Source organism: Meriones unguiculatus, chromosome 7 (genome assembly GCF_030254825.1).
Source record: "Meriones unguiculatus strain TT.TT164.6M chromosome 7, Bangor_MerUng_6.1, whole genome shotgun sequence".
NCBI classification, from domain to species: Eukaryota; Metazoa; Chordata; class Mammalia; order Rodentia; family Muridae; genus Meriones; species Meriones unguiculatus.
This window is the reverse complement of record NC_083355.1, coordinates 6,206,266-6,225,165: the sequence shown is the minus strand read 5'-3', so window position 1 is coordinate 6,225,165 and position 18,900 is coordinate 6,206,266. Positions and strand designations below refer to the sequence as shown.

At 52.3% G+C, this 18,900-nt stretch overlaps 2 protein-coding genes and 1 pseudogene across 4 annotated transcripts; all 3 read right to left on the bottom strand.

The window, feature by feature from the left end:
• Positions 1-1,063: 1,063 nt before the first annotated feature.
• On the bottom strand, positions 1,064-7,374 carry Trim65 (tripartite motif containing 65). 3 transcript variants are annotated; one of them, XM_021635920.2, is made up of 6 exons: positions 6,495-7,374; positions 3,911-4,006; positions 3,427-3,660; positions 3,169-3,346; positions 2,989-3,054; positions 1,064-2,474 (listed from the first exon to the last, which is right to left on the bottom strand). In XM_021635920.2, the coding sequence occupies exons 1-6, from the start codon at positions 6,894-6,896 to the stop codon at positions 1,900-1,902; spliced, it is 1,551 nt and encodes a 516-aa protein (XP_021491595.1). In that variant the 5' UTR covers positions 6,897-7,374; the 3' UTR covers positions 1,064-1,899. The 3 variants fall into 3 exon arrangements, with proteins under 3 accessions (XP_021491595.1, XP_060242354.1, XP_060242355.1); XM_060386371.1 differs by lacking the exon at positions 2,989-3,054; XM_060386372.1 differs by lacking the exon at positions 3,911-4,006.
• Positions 6,927-7,851, bottom strand: LOC110548136 (large ribosomal subunit protein uL29-like; annotated as a pseudogene).
• A 569-nt stretch (positions 7,852-8,420) lies between these two features.
• Mrpl38 (mitochondrial ribosomal protein L38) lies at positions 8,421-15,212 on the bottom strand. Its single transcript, XM_060386367.1, has 9 exons — positions 15,043-15,212; positions 14,758-14,937; positions 11,809-11,943; positions 11,528-11,736; positions 11,088-11,160; positions 10,904-10,949; positions 9,422-9,580; positions 9,095-9,231; positions 8,421-8,919 (listed from the first exon to the last, which is right to left on the bottom strand). Exons 1-9 carry the CDS (start codon positions 15,107-15,109, stop codon positions 8,783-8,785), a joined length of 1,143 nt encoding a protein of 380 aa, XP_060242350.1. The 5' UTR covers positions 15,110-15,212; the 3' UTR covers positions 8,421-8,782.
• Positions 15,213-18,900: the final 3,688 nt, after the last annotated feature.

Genomic DNA, 18,900 nt, shown 5'->3' with positions numbered 1-18,900 from the left:
AGAATAAATAGGTTATTAAGTCATGTGCTAATCAGGGAATGAGCCTAGCTGTATGGCCTTGGTATTTATCAATGTATTTTGAGTCTGAGTCGTTATTCTGGGAGCTTGGAGCCAGGAAAAACAAACAAACAAACAAACAAACAAACAACCCATCACACAAGTGCAGCTGAATAATGTCATGGGAATGTGGCCTTACTCTTAGGAAACCCTGGCTGGCTTATAGAGACCTATCGGGTGTGGTGGCTGCATTCATGCCTGTAATCCCGACACTTGGGAGGCTAAGCAGGAAGATTGCCACCCGTTGAGATCAGGCTATCCATGAAGACCTCATCTTGACCCCCTCACTCCACAAAACAGTCAAGCAGGAGGAGGACACCTGGACAGCAGTGAGTGTGGAGCCAGAGTGGGCTTTGTAGGGAGTTCCAGCTTGCTAGGTTATAGACTGTCTCAAGGCCAGAGACATAGGACCCAGGTTTGGCTCCCAGCACCCACATGAAGGCTTACAACAGTCTGAAACTACAGTTCCAGGAGATCTGACACCCTCTTCTGGCCTCCTCAGGCATTATACACACACAGTACATGCAGGCAAAATACACATACACACACAAAAAAAAAATTTAAAGGAAGAAATGCTTAATCATTCATGCAAAACATTTCTATCTTTCCCAGGGTATATATTATTGCACACATTATCCTTTAAAAACTCTTACAGGCCACTTATGGCTCATTAATCCGCGCACTCAGAAGGCAGAGGCAGGCAGACCTTTGTGAGCTGGCCAGCCTGGTCTACAGAGTTCTAAGCCAGTCAGGGTTACATAGTGACACTGTCTCAAACAACAATGAAAACTGTTCTTTTGGTGCTGGTGGGATTGCCACTCTTTGCTGACTGGGACACAGCAGGAAAAGGGCTGGTTGCCAAGCCTGACAGTTTGGGCCCCACCTCAGGGCCCACACGGTGGAAGGAGAGAAGTGACTTCAGCAAGCTGCCCTCTGACCTCTGCATGCATACCAGGATGCATACAAGCCACCTTGCACTGAGACCCACACTAAATTAAACATAAAAGAATTTCTAAAATCTTTTATTGTGAGCCATTTGCTCATGAGCATACAAAACAAAAGTGTAAGGAGTTACAAAAGAAAAGAGAAAGAAGTTACCAAAGTGGGTATCCTTGCAGCTACCACCAAGACCAGAACGTGGCATCTCAGGTAAATAAATCACACCAGGCTGTAGACATGGTCAGCGAGAGAGGGCAGAAACTTTTTTGTCTAGCACAGAAAACACTCCAGGTTCTACACCCAGTGCAAAAAAAAAAAAAAAAATTCTACTTGAAGAAATGTGAGAAAACAGACCCGGGTCCTCACAGAAGCACACTGGGGAGTAGCAAAGGCAAACAGCACCTATACCCTTCACACATTGGCTCTCTGCACCCCGTGCTCAGTCCCCACAAGGCCTTGGTGGAGGACGTGTGTCACCTGGCGCCTGTGGATCAGGATGTGAAGGTCTCGGCTACTGCTCCATGCCCATCTGCTTTCGGCCATGGTAATCACGGGCTTAGCTTCTAAAACTGCAAGCACGTCCCCAGCTAAACGCTCTCTTTTTACCTTAGTCACGGTGTCTCTTCACAGCAATAGAACAACATCCAGGCGATGCCAAGAATGTGGTTCTTGCTTTGGGTTGGGGCTTCCTATTTGATTTCCTTCTGCTCCCCCCCCCCCAATCCCTTCAAAGAGAATAATAAATAAGCCTGGATTCAGGGCCTCTGCTCCCATCTCCCTCCTCTGAGTCAACAGAGAAGCCAGCCCCTATTCTTTTTAGAATAGTGACCTTCAATCTCCAAGTCAGAGGCTGAGCCACTCTTGAGCACACAAGCACGTTGTTGGCACCTGTCTGTGCTTCCTTCAGCTGAGCGCTGTGGTCTCTTCCTGGGGCCCTGGGGGGAGCTTGGCTTCAGGCTGATGGCGAAGAGTAAGGGTCCTCCCTTCAAGGAGCCAGAAGACGGGGAAGAGAGGCTGGCTGAACACTGCATGGAAGGTGTGCAGTGGCTGCGTTTGTGGCTCCAGGCTGTAGAAGGTGAGGCAGCCTAAGGTCAAGTTCAAATCCACACCCAGGAGCCGCCCGGGCACCCCACGCAGACGTTGGACCTTGCCATTGTGCCAGGCCTGGATATTGTCCTCCTGGATGCAGAGGCCCCACGAGCAGGGGCCACGACCGATGTTGTCCGTGTGGGTCCCCAGCTTTTGGCGCGGTAGTTTTGGGTAAGTGATGCCCAGAGTGACGGAGTGGTCAGAGGCATATACCTCCCAGTAATGCCTCCCGGTCTGAAAACTCTGGGCACACTGCACCTGCCACAGCTCGAAGCTGCCTGGCCTAGCCGGGCCCTGGGCCTGCAAATGGTGGGTCACCTGCTGGTCCTTGTGGGACAACCGTAAGTACTGGTTGGCAGTGTCTGGGTCAAAGGTCAGGTTGCGATAATCTATTGGAGAGAGATGAATAGAAGTGGGCAAAGGCGTCATTTTCCCCCCTCTAGAGCACAGAGTTACTGTGGCTCCACTTACAGTTTAAATGTTGACCGGCATGCTGTGGGCTGAACACGGGGCATCAACTAGTGACTTCCTCATTGCTACCTCTGAGCCGCAATCCTCTACATGTCCCCTGTTACACGTCGGGAAACTGAGGCTCAGACAGTTAAGCTCACATAGTATTAAGTGGAAGAGCTGTGATGGACCCCAGGTCCATGTGGTCAGAATCTGCCCTTTAACACCATGCTGGCTGCATCTGCCTCAGGGTGGAGATGGACAAGGTTTGCATCCTGTGACAGGTGTGCAGAGGTGGGGCCAAGCCCAGGAGGGACCGTGGACAGGACAGTCGGAGCAGGTCCCCCACCCATACATACACAGGCTTGTGCATGCATTTATATACTCTCACATGCACACACACACACACACACACACACACACACACACACACACAGGCACGGGTCTCCTTACTCTGCCAGAGTTTCCTCCTCAGTGGACACACTGTGCTGGGGACTGGTGGCAGGGGACCCGAGGCCTCTAAAGAACAAAGCAGAATCAGGGAAGAGGGCAGGGATCTTTCCTGACTCCTCTCTTCTACCCATTGGTGGGAGGGAGGGTAGAGCCCAGAGGGCGAGGAGAAGGCAGGCTTACCCACAGGAACAGCGTCGGCAGTTTTGGCTGCCACCTTGGCGTGGTTCTTCTCTTCAAGGAGGAGCTCACACAGTGGGCTCAGCAGCTCATTCACACTGTTCAGCTGCTGTTCTTCATCCCACTGCGGAGGGGTCAGTGGCCCGAGGGACTCCAGGGGCTCAGAGAGCTGCTGTAATCCCTGATGCCCAGGGACAGTGGCAGTGAGTGGGCGCAAGGCACGGAAGCAAGGCCCTAGCCCGATGCCCCAAAATCTGGTACCTGGAAGAAGCTGTAGTCATCCACCTGTTCCAGGACACCCTGGACACTGTGGCCATCCTGAGCTAGGGCCTCCAGGTGGCCAGCCAGCCGCTGTTCCTCATTCAGAACCTGGCCCAGTGCCTGCTCCTTGGCCACCTCTATGTCTCTCAGTATCTTGGTCTGCTGCTCCTCCAGCACCTGTAGCAGGCTGCCGAATCTCCTGGAGACCACTGAGGCCAGGGTGCAGGCTGAACTCTGCATGGGCACAGGGGGAACCTTAGGGTGGCCAGTCTCAGCACCATGGCTACGCAGGCCAGGCCCTCAGTCACCCACTGGCTTGAAGGGTGGGGACACAGGGAGTCAGTCAGGGCCCTTAGAACCTCTTCCCTACTGGGGCCTGGCTTCTTGCTCAACTTCCCGCTCCCTGACGTTAGGAGGTGTTTTCGAGGCAGCTTAGACAGGTTGCCTGCAGGCCAGGGGCTAGCATGGGGACATGGTGAAGTACCTCAATCCAGCTGCTTTGCTGCTGCAGCTCCTGAAGCTGGCTCTCGGCCTGGGTGACCTGTTGCTGGGTAACCGCCACTCTAGCTCTCAGCTGGTCCTGTGACACCCATCCAGGGGGCAAGCAACAAAAGAAGGCTAGGACTAGTTGTGAAGTTCACCTCATGCCACTACCAACATGGATGCTAGGCACTCTTCCCACGCCACTCATGGAGGACTACTTTGTTAAATTCCCAGAACCAGGTCGGAGTCCCAGGGAGGCCTGGACTGGGACCTTTTTCTACATGGAGCGGGATGCTATATGAGGAATGTGGAAGCCTCGCGCTGAAGACCTGACTTCCAGTCCCCACTCCTGCATCTTGTATGAGTGACCTGGGCAGAGCTCCCACCTTCTCTGGTCCATAACCTCACCCCTACCCAGGCAACAAATGAGTGCACTAACGCCAGCTGACAGAGTCTGGAGCAGAAAGGGAGATGGCCAGAGTTGTCTGAGCAGTCATCAGTTCAGGGCATAAGAGCCCAAAGAAAAGACATTATTATTATTATTATTATTATTAAGTTGTTTTCTGTCTCCTCTGGGGACCAAAATGTACTTTCATAGGAGCTGGGAACAGCATTCTGCTACCGGAAGCTGATGCTTAAGCCGGATAAGAGTCTCATTGCCCGTTTTTACTCCTTCCAACACCATTTTGAGTTGGGGCCCCTTACCATTGTTGCTTTGAGACAGGATCTCATTATGTAGCCTTGCTGGCCTGGAACTTTCTGTGTAGAGCAAGCTGATCTTAAACTCACAGAGATCTTCCTACTTTTGCCTCTAGAGTGCTGGAATTAAAGGCATGCATCTCCATGCCAGGAATTTATTTTTAAACAAATATTTGTGGCTATGTAAGTGTGAGTCCATGCATGTATGCCAAAGCGTACATGCAAAGTCAGAGGGCAACTTCAGGTTTTTCAGTTGGTGCCCTCTACCTTAAGACAGGGTCTCTTGTTGTTTGACACTGTGTATGGCCAGCCTAGGTGGCCCTTGAGCACCCTGTGCCTTGCATCCTCTCTGCTCTGAAGCAAAATTCTGTGTCCTGGAGCGGGAGCCATCTGGCTGAAGCATCCTCCGTGCTTCTGACTAACTTCCCCTGCAAATGTTTGAGCCCGGGTTGCTCTCCTCCACTTGTCTCGGCCAGCAGGGTCCCATCCAGCAGCTCCAGGGCTCCCTCCAACCCCCTGAAACTCCTTTTTTCCCCCTTCCACTCACCCTTTGACCTCACCCTAGCCATGTCTCCAGCTCCAAAACGTCTTCCCAAGAATCCACCTTCACCTACCACTCTCCATCACTGGTTCCAGCCACTTTTGTCCATCCTCCACCAGCAGCCCTGCCCCCTTCTTCCCTGTCCGCCAGCCTTCTCAGTCATCCCTTTGCTTCTTGTTCATCCTCTCTCCTCTGTCCATCCCTTCTAACTTCAGCCTCACATCCCTGGTCCCTGGCTGTAACAGCCATGGGCGGCAGCACAGGCCACCACTGTGGTGCCAACTCCCTGGTCATTTTTGCCATTTAACCAAACCTCTCAGCAGCATGGAACGCCTGAGGACCACTCTCCGTCCTGTAACTGGCTGGGCGTTGGCCACCATCTCTGTAGCTCTGTCAGGATGTAATTGCAGGCAGGGCGTCCCTTGCCCAGCAAATGTGTACTCCTTCCAGGGAACGCCAATGACTTCCAGCCTTCTCCTTGCTGCCCACCTCTCCTCCGAGCTCCCAGCAGATGCCCGTCTTCCCTGTCCCTGTGTGCCTGCTGCATCCACACCCTCGGCACACAGCAGCCCCTCTCCCAGAAACCCTTCTCCCTAGGTGTCCCTGCTTCTTACCCATCTCCACTGCGCACTGGACTCCCACTCATTTCTGTGCTTTCCAGCGGTGGCCTCTCTCCCTCCCTCGGATCTCATCTCTTATCCCCTCCACACCCCAGCCGAGGCTCAACCTCCGTAAAGCAGAAATCCGATGACATCATTGCCTTGACTCAAGCTTGCAAAGGCTTTGCACATCCCTAGAGGAAAAGTCACCGCCACCCTGCTGCCCACCATGGTCTGGTCCCTGATGACCTGGGAAACCTGTTTGGAGATCCTCAGGGACCTGTCTCCTGCCCCAAATGGTCACATGGGCAAGCCTTTCTGCCCATCCCCACATCCTCTTTTTCTGGCTAGCACTTCCTCATCCCTAAAGACCACCTCTCCCTCCTCCTCTTGAGCAGGGCTGCTGTCTCTGTAGAAGGAAACATCCAGGTTTTGCTGGGACACTATCTGACTCTTCAGTTTCAGTTTCAGGAGGGCAGAAAGCACAGGTGAATGATTTGCTATATACAGCCCCGCCCCCTTCCGCTCTGTGCCTGTCGCCTGCCCACTTACTGAATGCTGGCTAGCGTAGCGAATGGGGCTGCCAGCCCTAGCTTAACACTCTGCTCTACTTCAGAGGACAGTGAGGGCTGGGTGCCGCAGTCAGGTGCACAGGCCCTCTGGGTTCCTATGGGAACCGGGGTCTCCCCCCTCCCCCGTCCCTGGCCATGAACAGTCTCCGCCCTCCGAGAGGACCCCTCCTGCACCTCCCGCGCACGGCGCTCCACATCCAGCAGCGCCCGCTCGTGGTGGCGACACTCATGCACCGTGCATGCGCTGCACACGCAGAGGCCCTCGGTGTGGCAGAAGAACTCGAGTGGCCTCCCGTGGCGTGGGCAGTGAGCACTGCGGCGGGCGCCGGGCTCCTGGCGGGGGATGGTGGTAGGCAGGGCCTGCAGCAAGGCGCTCAGCGCCAAGTTCCGGCCCAGCTTGGGTCCCTCTGGAAAGGGCTGGCGACACTGGGGGCACGTCTTCTCCTCGCAGCGGCGCCAGGAGTCCTGGATGCAGTTAGTGCAGAAGCTGTGGCCGCAGGGCAGCGACACCGGGTCCCGGTAGCGACCCAGGCAGATGGAGCAGGTCAGGTCCTCCTCCAGCAGCTGAGCGGCCATGGCGGAAGGGAGGCCCGGTGCGCGGACCTCTTAAAGGGACCCAGGCTGCCGGTGCGACTGCCGCGGAAGGGCGAAGGGACAGCGCAGGAAGAAGCGGCAGCGTACGGGACATCAGGGCTGCTGCACTCATGTGGCCTAGGACATTCCTTGGCAGGGATCCAAGTCACCCTTGCCCGCCTTCTGACGCACTGCGAGCTGGGTGCGGCTCCCTAGGGTCCCTGGCACCTCCATGATTCTTCTCTAAACCCTTAGCTCCTCCTAAGGATCTGGCCTGAGCTTCAAAGGACCACGGCCAGAGGCTTGGAACCCCACCCCGCCCAGGGCCATCAGGAGTCGTCTCTGGGGTGTCTTCCTGGCCAATAAATGTAAATGCAAGCGAGAGTAGTCCAGCAGGGAGCCTAGTAATGAATGCTTGATAGACGCTCCTGACTCAGGAGCCTGTACTTTTTGCTGATTCGGGACTTTAGGCATTGGGGCCATTTCCTTTTTCTGGGAAATGTATAGTTTTGGTTCTTTTAAAACAACGATAATGGAAATTTCTGGTTATTAAAACCCACTTAGCTCCCCCCCCCCCCCCCCCCGTTTTGCACTTTATTGTCGCTGCCACCTCGGGCCCTGACGGCATACTAGCCCAGTGGGTGCTGTCTCTCCTTCCGCTGCTGTTTCTTGGCCTTCAGCTTCTCTTCGTACTTGGTGAGCCAGCGGCGCATGGACCTAGCCTTCTCGGGTCACAGGTCTAGAGGCTTGTACTTCTTGCCTTTGTAGAATTTCCTGAGGCTTTCTCTTTGAGTCTGGTTAATGACAGTGAGGGCACTGGCGATGGATTGGCCAGCTTGGACGCGGCACCACCTGTCGCCTTGGCAACGCAAAGCTGAGACAGCTCCATCCTCAGATGCTCCCGTTGTTTCAGCAGCTCCTCCTTGCCGCGCAGGTCCCGGGCCTTAATCTTGGCCATGGCTGCGCTGCTCACCTCTGAGGTTCGAGAGACCCCTTATCCTTTATTTGATGAGGTCTCACTGTGCAGCCCCTAGTGGCCTCTGGCGTCTACCTCCAGCTACTGGAACACAATACCTCCCTCTTTGGCCCCTGGAAGCCACACCTTTGACTGGGGCAGTTCTTGGCCTGCCAGCTGTTTCTGTTGTAGCTATCCTTGCCTCTGCAGCTGGGCAGAGCAGATAGGGGTCCCAGGGCCTCCCGGGCAGTGACTCAGAGATCTCTTCGAACCACTGACGTGTTTCTAGAAGGCCTACTTCTTTAGCTCAGGGAGGACATCTGGCCACACGGTGGGGATCGAGGCCTTGGCTCGAAATTATGCTAAGGTCCCAACCAAGCTGCTGCTAGGTCTGACCGGGACTACCCCAAGCCCAGGGGCACGAGTGCCTCCATGAAGGGCCTGTGATAGCAGGGCTGTCTCGTTCACAGGGCGAAGCTTCACTTTTCATGTGCATCTTCAGCTGCCAGGCTGGCACCCTCTCCTCACTATGGCCTCACCGGAGGGCTACATATAGGTGTCAGGAAAAACCATTTTTAAAAAAGATTTATGTATTTATTATTTATATACTATTCTGCCTGCAGGTATGCTTACACACCAGAAGAGGGCACCAGATCTCATTATAGATGTTTGGGAGACACCATGTGGTTGCTGGGAACTGAGCTCAGGACCTTTGGAAGAGCAGACAGTGCTCTTAACTGCTGAACCATCTCTCCAGCCCAGAACAAATTATTTTATTCACACACAATTGAAGCACCTTCACAGCAAGCCCCTGGGCCCGATGGGAGGGGCCTGTGCAAGGGTCTGCCTCGGACACGCCTTCAGATGGCTCTCTTTTGAGGTGTGACCGTCCAGCTGTGCCAGCTCCGCCTCTGTGGTGAACCTTCTGGGCCTCTCAGTAGATTCCATAGGTGGGCTCGTGACTGTCTCTGTATCGGTCCAGATAGCGTAGGGGCTGCTTGTGAGGGAAGCGCTTCTGTTTGGGGTGGTAAGGGGGTGGCCGCACAAATTCAAACACAGGTTCCCGCATGTCTGCAGGGAAAGTAAGAGGACAGGGGTGGACTCCTGCTGGCTGGGCCTCCGTCCTTCCTGTGAGGCTGGAGCTCTGCCGGAGACTGCCCGCCTTGGTTTGCAAAGGCTGCCTCCTGACAAGGCAGGAAAGGTCTTTGTCCTTAGGCCTGCCGACCACCGTCTCAAATGCCCTTACCTAGAAGCTGATGGAAGGTGTGGGTGACTGAGTCATCCCAGCGGCACTGGAAGAAAGCCAGGCCGGCGGGAGTCATGGCTTCCTGGTGTTTCTTGTAGAAATCAAAAGTGCGGAAGGTCCGCTGAGCCAGCTGGTAGCTACGACAAGATGGGTGGCATGTGAGAGTGGTAGGCAGCGTGACAGGCAATCCTGGGAAGCCCCTGGAGTCCACCCAGCATGAGGGACCGCTGCCAATCGCAAGGCGGGAAATAAGAGGAGGAAGGAGCAAGAGCCACAATCCCAGGGAGCTGGCTTGAGGCTCAGGGCACTAGGTGGAGTATACATTACCAGGGTGAGGGACGGGTGTCCTCAGAGAAGTTGATTGGCTTGTCCTGCTTGAAGAGCAAGAAGGCAAAGCGGTGGAAGCCGGAGCCTCGAGCAGGGAAGGGAGGGAGGTAGGGACATGTCTCCTGTCCTTCGGCCACCCTGTTGCTTGGGATGTTGGTTCTGGGAGGAGTAAAGTGAGGTGGCTGCAGAACCCCAGTGTTGCACGCTGGAGGCAGAGTCACCCCCAGGGGCCAGGCCCTGAACAAACTCTAGCATGCAACCTGCAGAAGCCGGCCTCCAGGGCCTCAGGGACATGCTGCGAGTACTTTAGGGTCAGAAACCAGTGAGGGGCTGGAAAGATGGCTTGGTGGCTAAGAGGACTAACTGCTTTTTCAGGGGACCCAGGTTCCATTTTCAGTACCCACACGGAGGCATACAACCACCTGTAATTCCCAGTGAATCCAACGCCACAGGCACCAGTCATGCATGTGGGGCACAAGCAAAACGCTCATACACACGAAATTGTTTTTTTTTTTTTTTTTTTTTGAGACAGGGTTTCTCTGTGTAGCCTTGGCTCTCCTGGAACTCTGTAAATCAGGTGGGCCTCAAACTCACAGAGACCATCTGCCTCTGCCTCCCAAGTGCTGGGACTAAAGGCATGTGCTGCTACCACCCGGCTGAAATGATAAAGTTAGGAAATCTATAAAAGACTCGCTTTGGAGACTTCTGCAATTTGCTGGTATTAGTTAATACAAGACAAAATCCCATAGTTGGTGACAAGGTGGACCAGCCGAGTCACTCTGGGCATAAGAACTGGGGTGTCTGCCCATCATTTAGGTCAGGGAGCCACACCACCTTTGGGCGGCTTTTCTCTCCACGCCCTAGTGTCATGTCAGGTGACTACGCTGTGGTAGCCACTGTAGTCTGCCCAGAGCCCTGCTCAATACTTGGATGACTGTAGTTGAGGTGGTGATGGTGGGTGGGGGGAGGCAAAAACCAGCTTTCCAGTTACTGGATTCAATTATAGGGGATCCCAATGCTTGGGGCACCTGTGTGACCTCTGCCCACGGGCCTGTGCTCAGAGCTGAAGCCAGCAAGGGAAAAAAAGGAGGGGGAGGGCCAGTATGGACTGCTCAGGGCAGAAACGCCCATGGGTTCAGCGTCTGCAGACGCTGCTGCTGCCACGAGCCGACCTGGGTCTTTCCCCACTGACTGTTTCAGCAGTTTCACAGGATAGAAAATGGCTCAGAGCAATGAATAGGTTTGTGAGGACTGGCCAGGGCCTAGTGCACTTTTTTTTTTTTTTTTTTTTTTGAGACAGGGTCCCATTTCATAACTTGAAACTCAGACATCTGCTTGTCTATGCCTTCAGGGTGCTTAGATTAAAGGCACGCACTGCCACACCTGGCTTCAGCCATTTTCTCCTGTGCTTGTGAATCGCAGGGCCTGATGTTTCCAGGGCCTCCTGGAATGGCCCGGCTGGCTTCCCACACAGATACTCACAGCAGCCAGTGGACATATTCAGCATCTGGCTCTAGCAGGTGTCCATCTGCACAGAAACACACAACAATAACCTTTCAAAGGTGCCAGAGCTCAAGCGTGACACTGTTCAGATCCCCAAGTTCTTGGCTCAGCGGAAGGAGGGGAAGCGGGAGGCTGGAGGCCAGGTGACCCCCCAAACACCTACCCAAGTTTGTGAGTAGCAGAGTCCACATGGAATCCTTGTCTGCCTCGTAGGTCACCTCTGGGGCCTGGGAAGCCTAGCAGGGAGAGATCAATGGAATGCTCGCCCTCACCAGGTTGCAGGTTGTTGGTAGAGGGCTGGCGCTTGCTGGGGCCCTGGAGAGGGTAGTGCCCACTCCTGCGAGAACCAGGGCCCCTGACAACACCACACAGACACTGACAGGGAACGATGTGTACAGACCCAGGTGCTTGACCTGAGATCTGACCTATCAGGATCACGCCAAGAGACATGGTCCCAAGGCTTCTGTCTGTCTCGTTTCTGTAACTTTTATGGTTTTGATTTCTAGGAAATCAAAATCATAAAACTTCAAACTTAGACGCTATGATGTCGTGATGGGTGTGCCCATGTGTACACAGAGCAGGAGAAGGGCACAGAAGCAATACCTCAGTTGGAGTCACTTCATTGCCATGATACACTGGGATCAGGTCTTCTTCTCCCACCGCATAAGCCACGCGTAGGGGGACCCAGGGCACAAAAGTGGCACCGTGGAACAGGTCTCTGTAGAGGCCATAGTACTCAGCCAGGCGCTGCTTGTGGTAGGGCCCGCATGTCCTCTCCCACTCTGCCCGAACTTTTTCCAATGGAATGCTGGCTGGGGAGGAACAGGATAATTTCGATACAGTGGGGGTGGGTGCACCCGGGGCCCCTCTTCTGCGAGGCTCACCTGTGCGGAGGCGCGCGGCCCGTTCCTCTTCCACATTGGCTCGAAGCTCCTTGATAAAGCGTTTCCTCTCCAGCTGCTGTTGGGCCCGATTGACCCTGGTTGGGGGCAGCCCGATGTCAACTTTGTCTTTGGGATCTAGAGAGGACAGACACGTTGGGACAATAGGGGTCAAATCTTCTCTTTAAATTTGAGTTCTTGAATGTATGTGTGGTTGTGGATATTGGTTTGTGTGGAAGCCAGAGGTTGACTTGGAGTGTCTTGTTCCACTGCTCTCTGTCCCATCCCCCATGTGTCCCCCCCCACACACACAGGGCCTGTCTAGGTAGCCCTGGCTGTCCTGGAACTCATTCTGTAGAACAGGCTGACTTGAACAGGCTGCCTGCCTCTGCCTCCCAAGTTCAAGATTAAAGGTGTGTGGCTCTAAGCCCTGCCCTCAGTGTTGTTCTCTGAGAAGTCTCTCACTGAAGCTACAGTTTGAGGACTGGCTTGGCTGCCTGGCCACTGAGCTCCAGAGAGCTTGGCGTTAGGTAGCTCCAGCCCCGGGGTTAGAGGCAGACACGATGTTTGCCTTCTGTGTGGGTACAGGAGACCCGAACTCAGGTCTTCCTGCTCTGAGGGTGGGTGGGTGCAGGCAGACTCCTCAGTGACTCACTAGTTCACCTTCCTGGCCCCAAATCAAATCTCTGTTGAGCAGCCTGTCTTTTATCTATTCCAGAAGTTGATGGGACTATCCCTAGGACCCAGAGCTAACCTATGTGGTCTACTTCCCAGACCTGAACAGGGCTCAGTTACTGAGCAAATCAGATATAAGGTGAAACTGTGGCTTCTGAGCCACAGACTGGGTCACAACATGGAAAACTGAGGCAGACGGGTTTCCTAACTGGTTACTACAGTACCTTTAAAATGATTCAAAGGTAGCTGGGCAGCGGTGGTACACACTTTTAATTTCAGCAGAGGCAGACAGATCTCTGAGTTAGAGGCCAGCCTGGTCTACAGAGCAAGTTCCAGGACAGCCAGGGCTACAAAGAGAAACTCTGTCTCAAAAACAAACAAACAAAAAACCCAAAAGATAAAGATAAGGAAAAAAGTGATTCAAAGGTGGCCATGAACACACACCCAAGTCTTAGGTAGAATTAGTAATAGTTTCAGGCAGCTTTATGGAAACAGCGCCCCAGCTGGTGCTAAATGTTTTTAATCCCAGAACTAGGGAGGCAGGGGCAGGTGCATCTGTGGGGTTGAGGCCAGCCTTGTCTACATAGTGAGACCCTAGTCTCCAGCCATGCATGGTGGTTCACAGCTGTAATCCCAGCACCTGGGAGGCAGAGACAAGGCAATCAGATGTGCAGAGTCATCCTTGAACATACTGAGTTCAAGGCTAGCCTGGGCTGGGCTAATGAGACCCTATCACAAACAACAAAAACCAGAAAACAAAATAATGCTGTCCCCACCCTCAAGACAGTGTTTCTCTGTGTAGCCCTGGTTGTTCTGAAATTCACACTGTAGACCAGGCTGGCCTTGAAATCAAGAGCTCCACGTACTTCTGCCTCCTGAGTGCTGGGATCACCACTTCACCACTGCAACCTGGCTGAGTCTCACAGGGAAATAAACCATACATCCATCACTTGAAAGTTTGTTTAAATTCAAATGTTGACCAACTCAAGACTATAGGTCTGGGTGGCTCCTAGGGAATGACTGTGCTGCTGACTGTGGAATCTACTTCGAATAGCAAGGCCCTAGAAAACCTTCTGCCCAGCACTCACCTATTTACCTGACACACAGCATACACTGCATGTACTGAGCTCTTATCACAGGAGACGTTAGTCCAGGAGTTCCACTGTTGCCTCTACTTCTCACCTCAATTTGGTGAGAGACATGTTTTCGTTTTACATTTGAAGAGCCAGGAGTGGTGGCACACACCTTTAATCCCAGCTCCTGAGGCAGGGGGATCTCTGTAGGTTGTAGGTAAGTCCAGTCTACATAGCAAATTCCAAACAAGCCAGGGCTACTGCTTCATAAAAACACACTTGAGGAAACTGAGGAGCCTCAGTCAGCTGTATGACAGCCTGGGGCTTAAACAGGGCTATCCAGATCCATGCTCATGCCTATAAACACCACAGAAATCTGAGGATGGAGCCCAGAGGCGCAGCCTTTGCCTAACATGCACTAGGCTCTAGTTTGGTCCCTAGAAGGCCTAACAACAACAACAACAAAAAACAGTTAGCAACCAAACCCGCCTCTGTCAAGTTCACACAATGCACATTAGACCCAAGAGAGAGCTAGCTGCTTTATCCTGAGGACCATGGATCCCAGCAGGGACACTGGGCAGTTCACAAATGCCTACAACGCAGCTCCAAGGGATGATGCCCTTTTCTGGCCTCTAGGTTACAGGTTTTTTTCCGAGGCCATCCTACCGTGCAAGGCTGTCTCAGAACTATAAAAGGAATACACACTAGGAGTAAATCCTTTAACGTTGGATCCCTGAGCCACTTTGCCCGGGTTTTAAATTTCACCTAGAAAATTACTGCCCACGTAGAGTCTTGCACTGTGGATGCAAGGATCCGACGGCGGGCAAGACAGGCAGGATTCTGTGCTTAGGGGACCGACTCTCTGTGAGGAGTCTGGAAAGCGGGACAAGGTGTGGCCGGGGCTCCGGGGAGAGCATTTTAGATTTTAGGAACACAGAGGGGTTTCCCAACACGAAATGGGGGTGGGACCGCCAGGAAAGGATTTCAGTGGAAGAACTCTGATAGTTGGGGAAGAGGCTTTCCAAGTGGGCGAACAAAAAGGTGTGGGAATTAGAGGGGCTTAATGGCAAGTAGGAGTGCAAGCAGGTCCTTCCTCGTCCGGGGGGCACACAGGCCCCACGGCTGGGGAGCAGACGCCAGCAGGTCTCCAGCTCGCCAAGCCCGGGGCGGCCGTCCGCAGCTCCTGCTCCCGCCCGCCCCGCACCTGTCTCCTTCACGAAATATTCCCGGTAGGTCCGCCACCAGTGCGGGGCCCGCGCCTCCTGCTCCGCCCTGCGCCGGTACCGCTCGAAGCTCCGGTACTTCTCCAGCCGATCCAGGTTGCTCACGTCAATGTCCTCGTTGGGCATGGGCCCGAGTGGGGGTGTCCGGCGGCCGAGGGAGACTGCGGGCAGAGACCGGGGCGTCACGCTGGCTCGGGGCGCCGGCTGGAGCCCAAGGCTGGAGCTACAGCAGCCCAAGAGCTCCGCAACCCCGCACCACCACTCACCCGAGGTGCTGAAGCCCCGGCATCTCCCGACGCCGACAAACGCCGCACGCCACCAGGGCGCCGCCATCTTCCCCCAGGTCGCCAAAGACGCCGGTAGGACCCAGACAGAGGTGGCCAGCGACAAGCCTGAGAGATCCGCGAGAGGCTCCGCCCCGCCCCGCGGGAGGCTCCACCCTCCCCGCAGACTCGAGCTCTGGGTAGCGCCCGCCCGGGATGAGGCCTGTTGGACCACTGTGGCGCTGCGGGCTGCCACTGTAGCAAAAAGGATAACGATGGATTCTCACACTGAAATGCAATAGGGTCTCTATGTCCAGCAGAAACGGCCACATCTTAGATGTCATAGCTCCCAGACGGCTAAACCTCTCACCATCACTTCTAATTCCTCCCCCTGTGCGCACCTGATGTCTAAGGAGTTTTGGAGTTGACAGGTCAGGGATACCTGAGACTTGCCCTGAGGGGCTGATGATGCTCATTGAAGGATTCCTGCTGAGTGTTAGCGAACTGAAGGCGGATTCCTGCAGTGTCTACGTGGTCCACTTGCTGTTTTATCCTTTTGTTTTTGAACCCTCTTATATGAGCCTTTCCAGCTCTCCACTCTGCCCTTGTACTGATGAGAACTCTTACGGGGTCTCCACGAATGTGTGGAGGCTCACTGCTCAGCCAGGTAGCTTGTTCTTCATCCTCATTCTCCCTGTCCAGGAATATCTCAAGAGAGGGGCTTGCTTGTACTTCACTTATTTGGGAGGCCTAGCATGGATTCACACAAGTACTGACTGGAAGCAATGGCTCCGACAATATTAATTTAAAATGAGCTAGGTTTTTGCTGTGCATTCCTACCTACCTTGGCACTTACTTTGGAGTTTGGCTATCCTTGAACTTATGATAATCCTTATTTATTTTTATTTATTCTTCTCTCATATATTATATCCCAAACCACAATTTTCCCTCCCTCTCCTCCTTCCAATACCCCCTGTAGAAAGAATTAAATTTTGGTGTCTTTAAAAACACAGCAATATCATAAGAACATGTTTTCATTGTAATCCCAGGTGTGGGGATATGAGGCTGCTTTTTGCAGCTGACTATGATTTGCCTCATGTTCCAGTAAGGTGTGATTTTGCCAGCTGCAGATAGTTTCTGCAACTGTGTGACGTTTGGATGCTGTTGGTTGTGGTTTGTTAAGTAGTCCTGTGCAAAGAAGAAATTAGATATCCTGATGGTGAAGCTCAAACTTTTCCTGAAGGAACTCCATGCCCCCAATCAGCAGGAAATAATTTAATGGTAACCCTTTTGCCCTCTATTTTTTTTCTCTCCTATCTGGTGTTAGAGGTTGAAAAGGTGGAAAGGGGGGGGGGAGAGAGAAAAGAACATATAGAGCAGCAAAGTCCAGCTACAAGTGGCGTCCAGATGTGAGGCCAGGCAGAATGGGGACTCTGGTTTCAAATGCTGTAAAAGAAATGACAGGGGATGAAGGAATGGGTATTGTTTCAAGATGCCAGTAAAAAATTTATTTCGGCTAGTACCACTGGGATATCCCCCACTTTGCTCCCAGAGAGAACTTTCTGTTTTTCTTTTCTTCTTCCTATTCTGTTCCAAAAAAGGTTGGGAGAGTGGCTGAGCAGTTGAGACAATTGCAGGGGATAATGGACGGGCATAAAAAACAAAATATGGCTGAAATGGAAAAACAGAAGGGTTCACTCTGCCCTCTTACTTCTGAAAGGGTTGTAGAGATGGCTCTATAACTGGAAAAACTGCAGATGGAAGTGGGCCACTTGGGAAGCGAGAAACACTGGAAAAGGAAGAACAAAAAGGCTCCGTTCCAGTGACTGGGCAAGAGAGTGGCAGTTTCTTACAGAAGAAAGAGGGAAAGAAACTGCGCTGCAGGGCGGTCAGATCTGAGAACTGCTGAAAAGGCGGGAGGACAGTCTCATGCAACAGCCCATTTTGAGGGAAAGGGTTCATCTCAAACCAACCATGCCACCAGAGTGGGAGGAGGATGGCCAAGGGCTCCAAGATCACCACCTGCGTCCCCAGTCATCCTACAGCATGTGCCTGCTAGTGGTGAGGAACACGGTTATGATGACATAGGATGGTGTCCTATAGCAATGATAGATTGCAGACGTTTTAAAGAGGCCATGGTTTCACATGGGATGCACTCATTTTATGTGGAAGAAATTCTAAATAACTGGGCTACTCAAAATAGATTTATTCCCCAAGACTGGAAGGGACTGGTGACAGCTGTACTAGAGGCTGGTCCGCAGCTGCAATGGTTAACGTGGTGGAGGGAAGAAGCTGTGAATACTGAACAGCAAAAGAGTGAGGGCAATGAATACAGTAAAAAATCAGCTGCTGGGCAAAGGGTGGAAATCTGATATACAAGAACAGATTCAATTTGATGATGCTACTATAGAAAATGTCACTAAGCGGCTTTAGGAGCTCAGGACAAAGCTGAGGAGCCCAGAAAAGGTCCATCTTCTTTACAAAGATTATACAAGTCTTTGGAGAAGCCTTTACTGATTTTTTACAAGCTGGTCTCAGCTGTGAACAAAGCCATATCAGACCCTGACACAAGATAGGTGTGACAGAGACCTAGGCATATGGAAATATGAAGGCTAAATGTAAACATGTTATTAGACCATTAAAGGTGTGGGCAGTGCCTCCAGATGAGTGGATAATGGACATGACTGATTTGATTCTAGCAGGCACCATGCTAATATCAAGCTATAGCTAGAGATCTCTGATATCAAAATGCCTGGTGCTTCAACTGCGGGAAATATGGTCATTTGCAAAGAGACTGTGCTCAAGCTGCTAAAGGTCTCAGATCTCAAAATGCAGTGTGTTAGCTGAAAGAAATATGGCACTTGGCACCGAAAAAAAATGAACAAGGTATTTCTAGCAACAATGGGTTTTTAATAATATAAACCAGAAAGCCTAGGCTTCCAAAGGCATACAGGCAATATGGCAAGGGCTGCCATTGGACCAATGAGTGTTGGTCCAAGAAAGATAGCCAAGGCAATTTCTTACCATCAGGAAAAGGCTTTGAGGATTTGGCTCTCCTGAAAACCTGGGCCACTGATCTGAAAAGCACTCATTTCCTTGAAAATGTCTCTGTTTATAATTTCCTGTCACACAGCAAAATTAATGGCTTAAAACAGAAAGGGGAAATGTAGTGAGAATTTCGTAATTTTAGTTTCTTTAAAAAGACAGAAATATTATGGGAATATGTATTCACTTTAATCCCAGATATGGGAATATGGGGATGCTTGGCAGCAGGTGAAAGAAGAAAGAAAGAAAGAAAGAAAGAAAGAAAGAAAGAAAGAAAGAAAGGGGAAGGGGAAGGGGAAGGGGAAGGAGGAGAAAGAGGAGGAGGAGGAGGAGGAAGAGGAGGAGGAGGAGGAGGAGGAGGAGGAGGAGGAGGAGGAGGAGAAGAAGAAGAAGAAGAAGAAGAAGAAGAAGAAGAAGAAGAAGAAGAAAGTTGGCTATGCTGAGAGTGAAGCTCAAACTTGCTCCAAGGAACTTGATGGCCCTAATCGGTAGGAAGTAGTCTACCAATAATGTCACCCTCTTTGCTCTCTATCCTTTTTTTTCCTCTCCTATCTAGTGTTAGGGGGTTGAAAGTGTGGAAGAAAAAAGAACCCACAGAGTAAATACAGCTACACTCCTCTTACCCTAACCTCCTAAATGCTGGGACTACAGGCATGTAAGCACTGTCTATCCGGTGACATCACCCTGTCATGGAAGTCAGAGACTTGGGTTCCTCTTCACAATTTCCTTTCTGTCGGATCAAGGCCACAGCAACGTGGCCCCTCACTGCTGTGTCAGGTACAGTTCTGCCTTCTCCTGTACTGTAGACTTCTACCT

Coding starts and splice junctions, on each gene's coding strand:
- Mrpl38 (XM_060386367.1), bottom strand. CDS start 15,109: ATGGCGGCGCCCTGGTGGCGTGCGGCGTTTGTCGGCGTCGGGAGATGC. Junction 11,161..11,527: donor ATGAAGTGACTCCAACTGAG/GTATTGCTTCTG, acceptor TCTCCCTGCTAG/GCTTCCCAGGCCCCAGAGGT. Junction 9,232..9,421: donor GACACCCGTCCCTCACCCTG/GTAATGTATACT, acceptor ATCTTGTCGTAG/CTACCAGCTGGCTCAGCGGA.
- Trim65 (XM_021635920.2), bottom strand. CDS start 6,896: ATGGCCGCTCAGCTGCTGGAGGAGGACCTGACCTGCTCCATCTGCCTG. Junction 3,055..3,168: donor TGCCGACGCTGTTCCTGTGG/GTAAGCCTGCCT, acceptor TTTGTTCTTTAG/AGGCCTCGGGTCCCCTGCCA. Junction 2,475..2,988: donor GAGGAGGAAACTCTGGCAGA/GTAAGGAGACCC, acceptor TCTCTCCAATAG/ATTATCGCAACCTGACCTTT.